This window comes from Balaenoptera physalus, assembly GCF_965194825.1.
Source record: "Balaenoptera physalus genome assembly, chromosome: 7".
Lineage (NCBI taxonomy): Eukaryota > Metazoa > Chordata > Mammalia > Artiodactyla > Balaenopteridae > Balaenoptera > Balaenoptera physalus.
In genome coordinates, this window is record NC_138886.1 from 97,526,781 (window position 1) to 97,541,923 (window position 15,143).

General features: G+C 53.8%; 1 protein-coding gene across 2 annotated transcripts in view; it reads left to right on the forward strand.

The window, feature by feature from the left end:
- The window catches only part of PHF2 (PHD finger protein 2), a 94,357-nt gene that overhangs the window by 66,855 nt on the left and 12,359 nt on the right, over positions 1 to 15,143 (forward strand). For both annotated transcript variants that reach the window (XM_082469607.1, XM_082469608.1), the window contains exons 5-14: positions 3,855 to 3,996; positions 4,817 to 5,003; positions 6,156 to 6,318; positions 7,278 to 7,365; positions 7,810 to 7,916; positions 9,530 to 9,621; positions 10,955 to 11,044; positions 11,610 to 11,969; positions 12,966 to 13,085; positions 13,546 to 13,664. In XM_082469607.1, coding sequence (XP_082325733.1) covers positions 3,855 to 3,996; positions 4,817 to 5,003; positions 6,156 to 6,318; positions 7,278 to 7,365; positions 7,810 to 7,916; positions 9,530 to 9,621; positions 10,955 to 11,044; positions 11,610 to 11,969; positions 12,966 to 13,085; positions 13,546 to 13,664 — 1,468 coding nt within the window. The remainder of the gene's footprint in view (positions 1 to 3,854; positions 3,997 to 4,816; positions 5,004 to 6,155; positions 6,319 to 7,277; positions 7,366 to 7,809; positions 7,917 to 9,529; positions 9,622 to 10,954; positions 11,045 to 11,609; positions 11,970 to 12,965; positions 13,086 to 13,545; positions 13,665 to 15,143) is intronic.

The following is a 15,143-nucleotide window of genomic DNA, read 5'->3' on the forward strand; positions in this document are numbered from 1 at the left end:
TTTAGTTTTATTTATCTTTGCTATTGTTTTCTTTGTTTCTATTTCATTTATTTCTGTGCTGATCTTTATGATTTCTTTCCTTCTACTAACTTTGGGTTTTGTTTGTTCTTCTTTCTCTGGTTCCTTTAGGTGTAAGGTTAGATTGTTTATTTGAGATTTTCCTTGTTTCTTGAGGTAGGCTTGTATAGCTATAAACTTCACTGTTAGAACTGCTTTTGCTGCATCCCATAGGTTTTGGATCATCATGTTTTCATTGTCATTTGTTTCTAGGTATTTTTTGATTTCCTCTTTGATTTCTTCAGTGATCTCTTGGTTATTTAGTAACATATTGTTTAGCCTCCACGTGTTTGTGTTTTTTACATTTTTTTCCCTGTAATTGATATCTAATCTCATAGTGTTGTGGTCAGAAAACATGCTTGATATGATTTCAATTTTCTTAAATTTACTGAGGCTTGATTTGTGACCCAAGATGTGATCCATCCTGGAGAATGTTCCGTGTGCACTTGAGAAGAAAGTGTAATCTGCTGTTTTCAGATGGAATGTCCTATAAATATCAATTAAATCTATCTGGTCTATTGTGTCATTTAAAGCTTGTGTTTCCTTATTAATTTTCTGTTTGGATGATCTGTCCATTGGTGTAAGTGAGGTGTTAAAATTCCCCACTGTTATTGTGTTACTGTCGATTTCCTCTTTTATAGCTGTGAGCAGTTGCCTTATGTATTGAGGTGCTGCTATGTTGGGTGCATATATATTTATAATTGTTATATCTTCTTCTTGGATTGATCCCTTGATCATTATGTAGTGTCCTTCTTTGTCTCTTGTAATAGTCTTTGTTTTAAAGTCTATTTTATCTGATAGGAGTATTGCTACTCCAGCTTTCTTTTGATTTCCATTTGCATGGAATATCTTTTTCCATCCCCTCACTTTCAGTCTGTATGTATCCCTAGGTCTGAAGTGGGTCTCTTGTAGACAGCATATATATGGGTCTTGTTTTTGTATCCATTCAGCGTGCCTCTGTCTTTTGGTTGGAGCATTTAATCCATTCACGTTTAAGGTAATTATCGATATGTATGTTCCTGTTACCATTTTCTTAATTGTTATGGGTTTGTTTTTGTAGGTCCTTTTTTCTCTTGTGTTTCCCACTGAGAAAAGTTCCTTTAGCATTTGTTGTAGAGCTGCTTTGATGGTGCTGAATTCTCTTAGCTTTTGCTTGTCTGTAAAGCTTTTGATTTCTCCATCAAATCTGAATGAGATCCTTGCTGGGTAGAGTAATCTTGGTTGTAGGTTCTTCCCTTTCATCCCTTTAAATATATCATGCCACTTCCTTCTGGCTTGTAGAGTTTCTGCTGAGAAATCAGCTGTTAAACTTACGGGAGTTCCCTTGTATGTTATTTGTCATGTTTCCCTTGTTGCTTTCAAAAATTTTTCTTTGTCTTTAATTTTTGTCAATATGATTACTATGTGTCTTGGCGTGTGTCTCTTTGGGTTTATCATGCCTGGGACTCTCTGCGCTTCCTGGACTTGAGTGGCTATTTCCTTTCCTATGTTAGGGAGGTTTTCGACTATAATCGCTTCAAACATTTTCTCAGGTCCATTCTCTCTCTCTTCTCCTTCTGGGACCCCTATAATGTGAATGTTGTTGATTTTAATGTTGTCCCAGAGGTCTCTTAGGCTGTCTTCATTTCTTTTCATTCTTTTTTCTTTATTCTGTTCCACGGCAGTGAATTCCACCATTATGTCTTCCAGATCACTTATCTGTTCTTTTGCCTCAGTTATTCTGGTATTGATTCCTTCTAGTGTATTTTTCATTCAGTTATTATATTGTTCATCTCTGTTTGTTTGTTCTTTAATTCTTCTAGGTCTTTGTTAAACATTTCTTGCAACTTCTCGACCTTTGCCTCCATTCTTTTTCCATGGTCCTGGATCATCTTCACTATCATTATTCTGAATTCTTTTTCTGGAAGGTTGCCTATCTCCACTTCATTTAGTTGTTTTTCTGGGGTTTTATCTTGTTCTTTCATCTGGTACATAGCCCTCTGCCTTTTCATCTTGTCTGTCTTTCTGTGACTGTGGTTTTTGTTCCACAGGCTGCAGGATTGTGGTTCTTGTTGCTTCTGCTGTCTGCCCTCTGGTGGATGAGGCTATCTAAGAGGCTTGTGCAAGTTTCCTGATGGGAGGGACTGGTGGTGGGTAGAGCTGGGTGTTGCTCTGGTGGGCAGAGCTCAGTAAAACTTTAATCCACTTGTCTGCTGATGGGTGGGTCTGGGTTCTCTCCCTGTTGGTTGTTTGGCCTGAGGCGACCCAGCACTGGAGCCTACCGGGCTCTTTGGTGGGGCTATTGGTGGACTCTGGGAGGGCTCACACCAAGCAGTACTTTCCAGAACTTCTGCTGCCAGTGTCCTTGTCCTCATGGTGAGCCACATCCACCCCCCGCCTCTGCAGGAGACCCTCCAACACTAGCAGGTAGGTCTGGTTCAGTCTCCAGTGGGGTCACTGCTCCTTCCCCTGTCCCGATGCACACTGTACTTTGTGTGTGCCCTCCAAGAGTGGAGTCTCTGTTTCCCCCAGTCCTGTCGAAGTCCTGCAATCAAATCCCGCTAGCTTTCAAAGTCTGATTCTCTAGAATTTCCTCCTCCTGTTGCCGGATCCCCAGGTTGGGAAGCCTGACGTGGGGCTCAGAACCTTCACTCCAGTGGGTGGACTTCTGTGGTATAAGTGTTCTCCAGTTTGTGAGTCACCCACCCAGCAGTTATGGGATTTGATTTTATTGTGATAGCGCCCCTCCTACCATCTCATTGTGGCTTCTCCTTTGTCTTTGGCTGTGGGGTACCTTTTTTGGTGAGTTCCAGTGGCTTCCTGTCGATGATTATTTAGCAGTTAGTTGTGATTCCGGTGATCTTGCAAGAGGGAGTAAGCTCATGTCCTTCTACTCCGCCATCTTGAACCAATCTCTCTGGAGAATCTTTCATATTTGAGATTTGGGAAGATCTTACATTAGGGATTTGGCTGACAGCATCCCTGTGGTGTCATTTAACGTGTTCTTCTGTCCCTAATAGTTCCTGTAACAGGTGGTTAGAGGTTGCTTAGATTTGTGTTCAAGTTGTTGGCAGGACTCCTTCTTGGGGTAGAGGTGCTGCCACCCACTTCTTTTCAGTGGTCAAGGCAGTGCAGTATCATCTGTTCACAGAATGCTCCATCAGCCTTTCAGCTCACTGTCTGAGCAGCCAGTGAGGACTGTTGCAAAGGAAGAGTGTGCTAATTCTGTCCTTCTCTCTCTGTCTATTGTGAGTCTTCTGTAAAGAACTTTCCCTTACTAGTTACTTGGTTATCCAGAACTCTATTTCTGTCATCAACAATTTTTACCCTGAACTTTTCCCATCAGTTATAGAAAATGTAAGATAAATGTTTTTCCTTTTATTATCAATTTTCAGAATAATAAGTTGGTGTCCTAGAAATGCAAGAATTTTTTTGATTTAAAAAATTTTTAAGTATAAATATGTCCATGCATTATTTGGGACATATTTACACTAAAAACATCTTCATTGTTTATCTGAAGTGTAAGTTTTTACCTGGTGTCCTGTATTTTTATTTGCTTATCTGGCCACCTTAGCTGAGGCTCATGACTGTGCCACCCCACTGTACCAGGGGGTCTTCATGGCCACCCAAGGGAAGGAGCAGGCAGGGCAGGTGGGGGGAGGGTCAGACGTTAGAGCCTAGAGCCTCAGCGTTCAGCCCTCCCTCAGTTGTCTTCTGAGGGTGAGTGAGCATTTCCTCTGCACATCCTGGCCCCCGACCTCACGGAAGGCCACACCATCTTCCCTGGGTGTGCTCACCCTCCCCTGCTGCCTCCCCAGGCCCAGAGCGGAGTGTGGACGTAACAGACGTCACCAAGCAGAAGGACTGCAAGATGAAGCTGAAGGAGTTTGTGGACTATTACTACAGCACCAACCGCAAGCGGGTCCTTAACCTTACCAACCTTGAGTTCTCTGACACCAGGTGAGTGGGGCCAGGGTGGAGGGATGGAGAGGGATACTAGTTTGGAACATGCTGGAGATTTAAGCCTGTGACTGAGGCTGTTGAGGTCAGGGTGGCCTGGCTTATGATTTGTGGAACATCTTGTCCAAGCAGGCATGGCCTTGAAGGCAGAGATGTGCCCAGGGCAGCAAGAACACTGAGACCCCGTTCTCGGCTGGGCTGAAGTGTCACTGCACAGGTGCTGCTGAGCTGGATGTTTTTGATGCAGTATTGTGCATTCTATCCAGGACAGTGACATTTAATAGAATCAAAGGCTGCCTTTGCTTTTTCTCATCTTCCCTGGAGATGAGTTATCTGGTCTGACATGGCCCAGCATGGCAAGGAGTTGCAGGCACCCCTGTTGTCTGCTCTGGAGAGAAGTGGCTTTTCCTTAGGTGTTGCCAGGAAGCGCCTGGGCTGTGCATGAGCAATGATATTCACTCTCAGGGCCCCATTGTGCCCAGCGACACTAGCATGAGCCCACCTGACAAGTCTCTTTCCAGTTCTCCAGGAAGGAAGTTGTTTCTGGGGTAGATGGTTCTCAGGCCTTCTCCATGCCCGTCTTTGGGTGAGAGCTCAGTGTTGGATGCCTGCCGCAGTCACACCCAGCAGCTGGGCTCATTCTGCCCTCTGTGAACCTCAGTTTGCTCATCTGTAGAATGGGAGCAATGCCATGTAGCCCGAGGTGGAGAAATAGGCATGGGACACACATCTCAGAGCACCTTTCCCACCCTGCCCAGTGGGCAAAACAAATGTGCTGACGGCTCCCATCACTGTTGACTGCTCCTGTCCCTGCCCCCAGAATGTCCAGCTTTGTGGAGCCTCCTGACATCGTAAAGAAACTGTCCTGGGTAGAAAACTACTGGCCCGACGACGCACTGTTGGCCAAGCCCAAGGTGACCAAGTACTGCCTGATCTGTGTGAAGGACAGCTACACTGACTTTCACATCGACTCCGGGGGTGCCTCTGCATGGTACCACGTGCTCAAGGTGAGCGCTGGCCTCTGCTCCCCATGTGGGCCTTACGTGGGCCTCAGGGGCAAGACCTGCTCTTGACCAGGCCACTGTCCGCCTGCAGGACCATTTGTAGTCCCCACAGGCCCTAACAGTGGCCAGCATCAAGTGGGATGAGGGACAAGATGTTTCTCCACAGAAGGGACACAGATGTTGGGCCCTTGGGAGGCATTGGGGTGGGGGAGAGCACCTCAGGACCAGAGCAGCACACATGTGTTGCCTTTTCTAAAGATTGAGGCTCATGAAGCAATTGGAGGAGGCCCACTGCAGTGGTGACCAAGGGCTCATGTCCAGGGAGGGGAGAGCAGTGCTGGGAAGACTTCCTGGCAGAAGGGATGAGGGAGCATGCCCCACTGGGAGGATGAGGGGGTGGGCTGGGGGCTGGGGAGCAAGGCTGCAGTGGCATCTGAGTGGCAGAGAGAGCTAGGGGACTTCTGGCTGGGGGCAGATAGGGAAGCTAGGGGAAAACGGAGATGTGAAAACAAACAAAAAAGGAGAACCTAAGCCTTGGGCTCACCACCTTGCCCCGGGTCTCCCCAGACCTGCTAGAGCCCAGGCTAGGGTAGGCAGCTCAGCTTCTGATCCTAGCCCTTCGAGGCCCTGAGCAAGTCCTGCCCCCGCCCCCCGTGCATCCCCACCCTCAGCCTGTCTGCCTCGTGAGTGAGGACCTCTATATCTCCCTAGTCCAAGTGCAGGGCTGGGCTGGTGCTGATGCTGGCAGCAGGGCCGTCCTTCCATCTCCAGCTGGGACCCAAGCCACTCTCAAGAGCAGAGCTTTCTTGTAACTCGTCAGACAGCAGGTCACAACGTTGTTCCCCTTGGCAGATAGGCATCCATAGTGCTGCAGAAATATGGTGTGTGGAGTGGTAGGGGTTGCCCTGAACATGCCGGAGGCGCCTGTGCCTAGAGTCTTCCTAACACGCAGACGTCTGAATTGCAAAGCACATGTGGCCCCAGTGTTTCAGGGGAGGAATGATGGGCCTGGGCAGGATGCTGTTGAAGCTAGGACCCATCCCCGGGACATGGTGGGCTCCGTCCCCTCTCAGCATCCCCAGGACATGATGGGCACTGCCCACCCCCAGCATCCCCAGCATATGACAGGCTCCGCCAATGGCCTCTTGTTGGCAGGGGGAGAAGATCTTCTATCTCATCAAGCCAGCTTCGGCCAACATCTCCCTGTATGAGCGCTGGCAGTCGGCCTCAAACCACAGTGAGATGTTCTTTGCTGACCAGGTGGACAAATGCTACAAGTGCACCCTCAAGCAGGGCCAGACGCTCTTCATCCCCTCGGGTGAGTGCCCTGTCCCCATGTTGTGTCTCCCACCTCTGATGTCTGCCAGGGGAGGTCATGCCCTGGCTGTTCCCTGCCTTGCCTTGGGGTCAGTCCTGCTCTGTGGTCACCTCTGGGGCCACCTCGGGGCCATGAGCCCCTGCAGCTTCCAGCCTGGCTGTGCTCACAGAGGCCAGGCACGTGGGATTGCATGGGGCCCCAAGAGCCCAGCCCAGAGAGCACAGCCACACTGTCAGAGATGGTGTTTGCTGATCTCAACATCTCAAACATATGCAGAAGGAGGAAGCATGACATGAGCAGATAAATGCCCTTTACAGATGTCATGTTGCTTCACCCATAAATATTTCACCGTATCTGTAAGGTTTCCTTTTAAAAATAACATAATTACAATACTGTCATCACACTTTAAAAATGAACAGTTAACAGTTCCTTAGTATCACCAAATAGCTAGCCAGTGTTCAGATTTTCTAATTGTCATATATGGAGGCCCTCACATTTCCACTGATTTATGTGCCTCTGAGTGAGTGCCTCCTGATCTAGCCCCTACCCCTGTTTCCTACAATCACAGTTATTTCCCAAAGTCTGTAGGGACAAACCCAACTCTCCCGGGAGGTGTGGCAACTCTGCCTGTCTCTTTCCACCCCTGCATGTGGAGATCAGGGATGCCAGGCAGCCCGACCCTGGGGTGGGTCTGAGCAAGTCCCCTTGGCTCCTGGGCCTCAGTTTCCCTGTCTATACCATACAGGGCTGGATAGAATAGACTGAGTGAGCTCGGACACAGTCTGTCCTTCTGGGAGGGCCCACCCACTCATTACACGGAAGCCAGGGCCAGAGCACCTTCCAGGGGGCCCGGGTGGATGGGGGCACAGAGGAAGGGCCGGCAGGAGTCAGGCCCGGTAGCTGCCAAGAGCCTGGCGTGAGAACACTGTGAAGAGATAGCCCCATCCCTGTCTCCCCAGGCTGGATTTATGCCACGCTTACGCCTGTGGACTGCCTGGCCTTCGCGGGACATTTCCTCCACAGCCTGAGCGTGGAGATGCAGATGAGGTAGGGCTGCACCTGACTCCCAGGATCCGCTGGGCAGGGTCCCCACCGTCGGTGTGATGATCCCTCTCCTGAGTCCTGGCCGGGCCTCCGAGCGGTGGGGAGGAAGGAGGAGAGGGGCCGTGATCTTACCAGGGCCCCTGAGGTGCCTGGCCACTGCACAGCCTCGGGACTGTAGTGGGTTTGGGGTGGGCTGAAAGGCCGAGTTGCCTTCTCCTTGGGCACTGACCCAGAGGTCTAGAAGCCGCGGCCCATGGGGCTTGCCCTTAACGCAAAGCGCTCATCCTGATGTGGTCCTCTGGTCCACCTCGCCGCCTAGGGCCCAGAAGGGAGGCCTGAGCGGTCATGGCCTAGGTGTGGCCTCTGGTCATAGTGTGGGTTCACCTTCCTTTATCATTGCCTGCTCAGGGCTTAATGCACTGAATAGTTCTTTGCTATGGCTTCCAGAGCATACGAAGTGGAAAGAAGGTTGAAACTGGGCAGCCTGACTCAGTTTCCCAACTTCGAAACTGCCTGCTGGTACATGGGGAAGCACCTGCTGGAGGCATTCAAAAGTACGTCCCCTGGTCGGCGTCTCAGCCTGCGGCTCTGGACAGTTCGTTTGCGTGCGGAGCTCAGGGACGCCGGGGAGTGGTAACAGTTCTGCCATCATGCAGCAGGGTGGCTGGGCCCTGGGGGACAGGCTGAGCGATGCCTTCATGGGCCCTGAGCAAGTCCCCTTAGCTCACGGGCCTTGCTTTCCCTGTCTGTGTGCTGTGGGGCTGGACTGGACTGCTGCCTGCAGGGTCATCTGGTGTTGCAAAAAGAGCACTGGCCGCACGTTCCCAGACCGGGTGTGTGTTCTGCTCGGTTCCTGTGGCCTTGTGTGGTTACTGACAGGGCTCAGTTGGGACATTGAGAGGCCTGGGGGCCTGCCTGGCTACCAGCTGAGGGACCCCTGCAGCATCCCTGCTGTACTAGGGGTGGGTGCGCATGCCAGAGTCCCCTGTGGAAGGCCTGTGGGGAGGGGTGGGCTCCACTGGGTCCATGCCCTCTGTGGGCATGGCCCTCCGTCCCAGGCCCTGCCAGGCCATGCCTTCGGGATCAGCGTTTGGCTCCTGGTGGCCAACCCCTGCTCAGGTCTCCAAACTTTCTGCAGCCGGGTGAGGGACCCAGGAGGAGCATTTGCTTTCATGGAGAGCTTCCTTTTTCAGCAGCACCCACCCTTCCAGGAAACTGCTGTTTTGTGTTCTGATAAGAGCTATGAGTGGAGACCACCGTATCAGGACTCCTTTGCACTTTGGCTCTAATTTGAGATGAGAAAGCTGAAAATGGTTCTTAACCTGGGCTGGCCAAGTTTCAGTGAAATTCTTCCATCGCTCTCTAAATTCAAGCCCTGTGCTCCACCCTGGCAGAGCGAGTGCCCTGCCCTAGGGGCCTCTTGCCAGGGAGATGAAATGGGGGTAGTGTAGGTGGAGTCACACCCTGGGGACCTTGGGACAGCCTGACCAGGGTGACCGCTGACTAGCTGGGCCTCGCTGAGCTGCCCCTGCCTCTCTGCCTCGGGCCTTCCTCTGTGAAGGGGCTGGCAGCTCAGCAGCCCCAGAGCTGAGAGGACCCAGGGATTTGCCACAGGCCAGACAAATGGTCACCTGGTGGTGTCAGAGCTCGGGGCTGCTCTGCCTCCATGCTGAACTCTCTGCCTGAAGGGGGAATGCTCTGTCCCTTTTGTTTGGGGCTGGCTCTGGGTCCCAAGGGTGTGTTTGAGGTGGTGCTTGCCCTGAGCCACCCCAGTGGGAACTGGACCCACTGCCCGGCATCCTTCAGCTACGCAGGGGGCAGTGTGAGGGTGGGCATCAGAAAGCATCTAGGGATGCTTGGTTTGGGGCATGACTGTGGCCCCTCACTGATGCAGGCTGGGGACCAGGTGCAGGGAGGAGCCGGGCCACCTGCATGAGGGGCCTGGTGTGTAGACAATGGGAAGGCCAATCCTGCCCCTCGCAGGGCATCTTAGGTGGGCGTCCCCTAGGTTCCAAGAGGAACCATTGGCAGTTGGGCAGGTGGCAGTGGGCAGAGGCCTCTGAAAGGTCTGGCCCTGAGCGTCCCGCACCACTGGGGCTTTAAGTCACCTGCAGGCGGCAGGTAAGAGTGGGCACCCTCCTGAGCAAACCTGTCTATCTTCCCCCAGGTTCTCACAAGTCTGGGAAGCAGCTGCCCCCTCATTTAGTCCAAGGAGCTAAAATTCTCAATGGTGCTTTCAGATCATGGACGAAAAAGCAGGTAGGGATGTGTACTAGGAGTGATCCAGTGCAGAAGGGAGGGTGGCAGGTGGGGAGCCATTCCCAGGGCTTGTTCTTCCTTTTGTGGGAACTAGCATGTGAAAAGCAGGTGGGTGCCACCTGGCCAGGTCAGACACCTGTTGGTGGGGGCAGATGCAGGACAGAGCCCTCCATCTAGGGACCTGGCCTGAGGGGTGGGGGCTGGGCGGCAGGGAGGTTCAGTGGGAGGAAATCAGGTGGTGGAGACAGCACTGCGCAAACCCGAAAGGACAGGGAGCAGGGAGGACTCGAGTCAGTGACTGGCTGGATGTTCAGGGGTCTGAAGAGGAGAGTGGAGATGTCCTCTTTGTCCTACTGGCTGTCCCAGGCATCAACTCAGAAGCTGGCTTTGCTCTGTGACTAAGACAGTCCCTTTGCCCCGTGCCCCTCCATCACCACCCCCCCCCACACCACCACAGTAGCACTGCCCTTTGCCCCTCATGGCTCCCTTGAAGCAGCATGTCTGGGCCCCACCTCATGCCCCCACTGTAAAGCGTTAGCATCCGTGCAGCAGCTACTTCTCCTAATGGAGGCTCCAGAGAAGCATCTTCCAACTTCCTTTGGCATCTTGCCTGGATTGTTGGTACAGAGGGAGGGGAGAGGCCTGGCCAGCCTTGGGACTCCCTGTCCACTGCCAAGGGACTCTCTCCCAGTCAGGGGCGCCAGCATAGTCTGAGCAGGTCCCATCAGGCCCGCAGGAGGCCTTGTGGGGGTGGGGAGTCCAGGAGGGGAACACCTGTGCACTTCCTGCTGCTCTCATGGGTGAGCTGGGTGGGGTGGGGCAGCAGATACCCTCCTAGAGCCCTCTTTCAGCCACATCTTCTCTTGCCTCAAGGCCTGGAGTAATGCAGGGTGTCCCTCCTACCTCACATCAGCTGTGTGGCCAGGTGGAGTGGCCTCGTGCCCAGGAAGAAGGGATGGCCCACATTCACTTCACAGCTGGTGGTGGCCTCAGGCACCCCCTCCTCTCTGGGACTTGTTTGTCCACCTGTAGAGTGGAGTCATGGCAGAGCCTCCTCGTTGGGGCAGTGTCTGGCCAGAGTGGGCTAACTCCCTTAGGACCCCATGCAGACAGTCCACACCTTTGGCAGCGCCTGCCCTTGTGCCTGTCGGGATGGCAGTGGGGCCGGAGGTCCTGGGTGGGTAGATGGGGGACAGCCTGGAGGGACAGAGGGCATGAGTCAGGAACCACAGAAGCTGAGCCTGCTTGGGGCCCCTGTGGGTGGAGGGTGGGTGGGCATCAGTGCCCAGACTCGGCGGCTGGCCCGCTGACCCTGTGCGTGGCTGTCCTGCAGGCTTTGGCGGAGCATGAGGATGAGCTACCAGAGCACTTCAAGCCATCGCAGCTCATCAAAGACCTCGCCAAAGAGATCCGGCTCAGTGAGGTAGGGCTGACCCTCGGGGCCCGCTGACCTTGGTTGAGGGAGGCCTCTGCCTGTCTTCCCTGGGTATCTCTCCAGAGATGGCCATGTGTGAGGCAGCCCCTCCTGTAGCCCTCTGCGGCAGGGTCACCTGCATGATGGCTCTGGGCTCCTAGCTCCCGGTGGTAGACTTGCAGTCTTCTGGTGGGAGCCCTGGGAATTAGTGTGGGGACTCCCTGCAGCTCCCTGTGGGGGTGGGGAAGGACTCTGCAGGGAGGACTTCAGCCCCTTGAGACCCTGCTTGTGTGAGCCTGTCTAGTCCCCACCAAGGAGGTAAAGGGGTCAAGTGGCTGGTGATGTAGATGGATGGCACCCTGCCTCATGGATGGTGTGGGACAGATGTGAATGTGTCACACAGATGGTGTAGATGGGTGTGAGCCTGTCACACAGATGGTGTGGGATGAATGTGAGCATGTCACTGATGATGTAGACAGATGCTCCTTTTCTGCTCGAGTGTCTCCCATGGCCTGGGGCTGTGAGACCCTCCTGGCAGGGTGTGGTTGGTCACCTCTCCCTGTCCTTTTCCTAGAATGCCTCCAAGGCCTCCCGACCTGAAGTAACTGCGGCCATCTCCTCGGACGAGGTCTGTTTTGGGGACCGAGAAAAGGAGGAGCCCCCATCCCCCATTGAGGCCAGCCCTCCTCGGTCCTTCCTGGAGAAAGTGTCCAAAAAAAAGACTCCCAAAACCGTGAAGATGCCCAAGCCGTCCAAAGTTCCCAAGCCCCCAAAGCCCCCCAAGCCTCCCAAATCACTGAAGCTCAAGGACGGGGGCAAGAAGAAAGGGAAGAAGTGCAGGGGCTCGGCTTCACCCACCATCCCCAACCTGGACCTGCTGGAGGCCCACACCAAGGAGGCACTGACCAAGATTGAGCCTCCTAAGAAGGGCAAGGTGGGTGGCCTCACCCTCCCCACCTATAGTCAGCAGGCCTGCAGACACCTCTGAGGACCAGGCCTGTGGGATGGTGCTGGGGCCGCCATGTCCTTGTGCTAGAGACCCAGGGCAGCTGGGCTGTGCCCCAACAAGCTTGGTGTAGTGGGCAGCTGGAGAGAGACCCTCACGATGAAGGCAGCAGAGTCTCTGCTGGGTCAGGGTGGCACCACTGAGGGTCATCTGGGGGGACAAGCCGGCTGAGTCTTCCCTGGGGCCCAGACATGGGCTGAGACCTGAAGGTGGGTGAGGTACCAGTGGAGGGCAGTGAGGAGGCAGGGGTGGAGCCGGCGATGGGGGCAGGTGTCCTTGGGGGCCTGAGCCCCTGTGGCAGTGAGAGAGGCAGGCCTGGCCCTGAGGACCCACCAGTGTGAGTAGAGGGTCTTAGGTGTGGGCTTTGGGGACCATGAGTCCCTGAGACCAGGCCACATTGAGTGATTTCCTGCTAGTGGGAGGTCATTGCTCACTTCCCAGGGGTTTGGTGGCCACCGGAGCTAGTGTTGCAGGGCTTAAGTGGGGCACATTGGTTTTTCCTTCCTCAAGGCAAAGAGGGTAGATGAATGTATGAATGAATGAATGGATGGAAGGAAGGAAGGAAGGGAGGGAGGAGTAAGAGTAGATGAATGAATGTGTGGGTAAATGGTTTGATGGATGGATGGTGAATGGATGAGTGGATGGATGAGTGGGTGGGTGGCTGGCTGGCTGGTGAATGGATGGGTGGGTGGATGGATGGTGGATGGATGGGTAGATAGGTAGGTGGTGGGTAAATGGATGGGTGGGTGGATGGATGGATGGTTAGTTGGGGGGGTGGCTGGGTAGATTGATGGATTAGCTGATGCATGTAGGCCAGCAGGAGACAGGGACTCTGTGCTGTGTGGTTCTCACTTTGTACTGTAGTCTGGTGGAGCACTGCCGCCCACCCATGTCCGCTACCAGATAACGGCTGGTATTTTCTAGGCCGCAAAGAATGTCCTGAATGTGCCCAACAAGGAGGTTGTCAGCACGCAGAACGACGTGGAGAGGTTGGAAATCCGAGAGCAGACTAAGAGCAAGTCGGAGGCCAAGTGGAAGTACAAGGTGAGATGTGTGTGTACAGGTATGCTTGTGAGTGAATCTACTCTCAGGGAGGGCTATGTTAGTGAAAGAAGGTGGTGTGTGGGGCAAGTGTGGGCTTGGTGGTGTGTGTGTGTGCCTGTAGGGTATGTCAGGTGTGTGTCTGCCTGTCCGCGGGTGGGCAGTGCTGTGAAGGTCTTTGAGGGTCTGGGTGTGCACGTGGCTTCCATGGAGCTACCTTCTGAGGGGTTGGCGCGGGCACATCTCGGCCTAAGAGGATGGATGGCGTTGCCCTTTGTGGCCTGCCCTGGTTCAAGCTCACACTCCCTGGAGCTGGGCAGCATCCGAGGGCAGGTCCTGTGGACCTGGGGCTGCAGTGGGTCCCCAGGTGACATGTCAGAGGGAGGAGGCTGCCCAGTCCAGCTGCCTCTGCCCACTGGGCGCCTGTATGGGGCTCAGGGATGGTCCTGGGTTTGCTTTTCAGAACAGCAAACCCGACTCCCTACTGAAGATGGAGGAAGAGCAGAAGTTGGAAAAGTCTCCTCTGTCAGGGAACAAGGACAACAAGTTCTCATTTTCCTTCTCCAACAAGAAACTGCTAGGGTACGTGAGTGCTCGTGCCAGGAGGGGTTGGTTGCACATGTGCCACATGCCACACACACACCCTGAGCACCGCCCCCCCACATCGCACACACACATCCCCTGCTTGTGCGCACATGACACTCACACACACCCTCCTGGAGGTCTCCGCGGTGAGCCCCCCTTCTGAGCTGGCTGCTGTTGCTCGGCACACCCTTCATGAGGGCCTCCAGGCAGGCTCCTTTCCTGCCTACGAAGCCAAAAAGCTCGGGTAGGTGGGCAGGGGGCAGTGGTGTGTGCCAGCAAGGAGTAGGAGAGTGTGATTGGGCAGATATTAGCCGAGTGGCTGTCCTGGGCTGGCACAGAGGACATGGTGGGGGTCAGGATCTTGGCCTTGGAGTCTAGATGCCAGTGGGGAGGGGCTGGTATGAATCCAACACTCTCAAATCCATCTAAAATTATGGCTGTGATTGGGGCCATGGAAGAAGGATTTGTGGGGCCTGGGGTGCTGTGGAGTCCTTGTGTGTCCAAGGGAGTTGGTGGGAGGGCTTCCTGGAGGAGATGGCACTGAGCTGAGAGACTGGGGCACCTAGCCTGGGAGGGTATGTGTGTGTGAGCTGGTGTGTCTGGGTTCTGGACTGTATAAGGGGTCTCCATCTGCTGACCAGTGTGGTGGGCTGGCCAGATGGGAGGTTGGTGGGCCAGACACCCTGTGCCCACCAAGAAGCCCTTTGTGGCTTCGGTCCCACACCCAGTTGTATGCTGAATCCAAAGTCCAGGGTGGGTGCCCAGCAATCAGGAAGCAGACATGTCCCAGTGGGAATGGGGCCACTTTTCTGCTGTAGGCCTGAGTTTTCTCATCTGCAAGATGGGGGGAGAAGGCCATTTTTAGGTGGTGGGGGAACAGAGCTGGTCAGCATCTTGTGCTCTTGCAGAGTCTGGCACAAGTGGGCCCGTTATTCCCAAGAGCTCACGGCAATGTGCCAAGGCTGCTTGGTGAGCAGGTGGGTTGGGTCTGATCTGCAGGGGCCCGGTTGCCCTGACTTCATGGCCCTGAGCACGTCCTTGATTTATCTGAAGCTCAGCTGCTAGGTCCCGGGGAGCTTTTGCACAGCATTAACTCTGTGACTGACTGACTGCGCTACAGAGTTTAGAAGTGGAGGGGAGAAAGGGAAACATGATTCTATAACTATGTCACACCTGTGTGTATGTACATGGGTGTGTGTGTACATGTGTGTGTTGTGTTACGTAGCTCATGACTACACCCAGCAGGGCTCACTGCCAGCCGTCCTCTGTGTTTCCATTGTTGGGAATCAGAGCTGTACCTGTTGGGAATTGCAGATGCCTGTGCCCCGCCTGCTGTCCCCACTGCTGAGTGTGCGCTTGTGCCCTCAGCCGACAGGGAGACAGCGGCTGGAGCGTTGGACTCTCCTCGTTTGCAGTAGTCCTGTCTTGCCCCAGGAGAGAGATGAGTTGTGTGATACTTTTTAGACTATTGTGTCT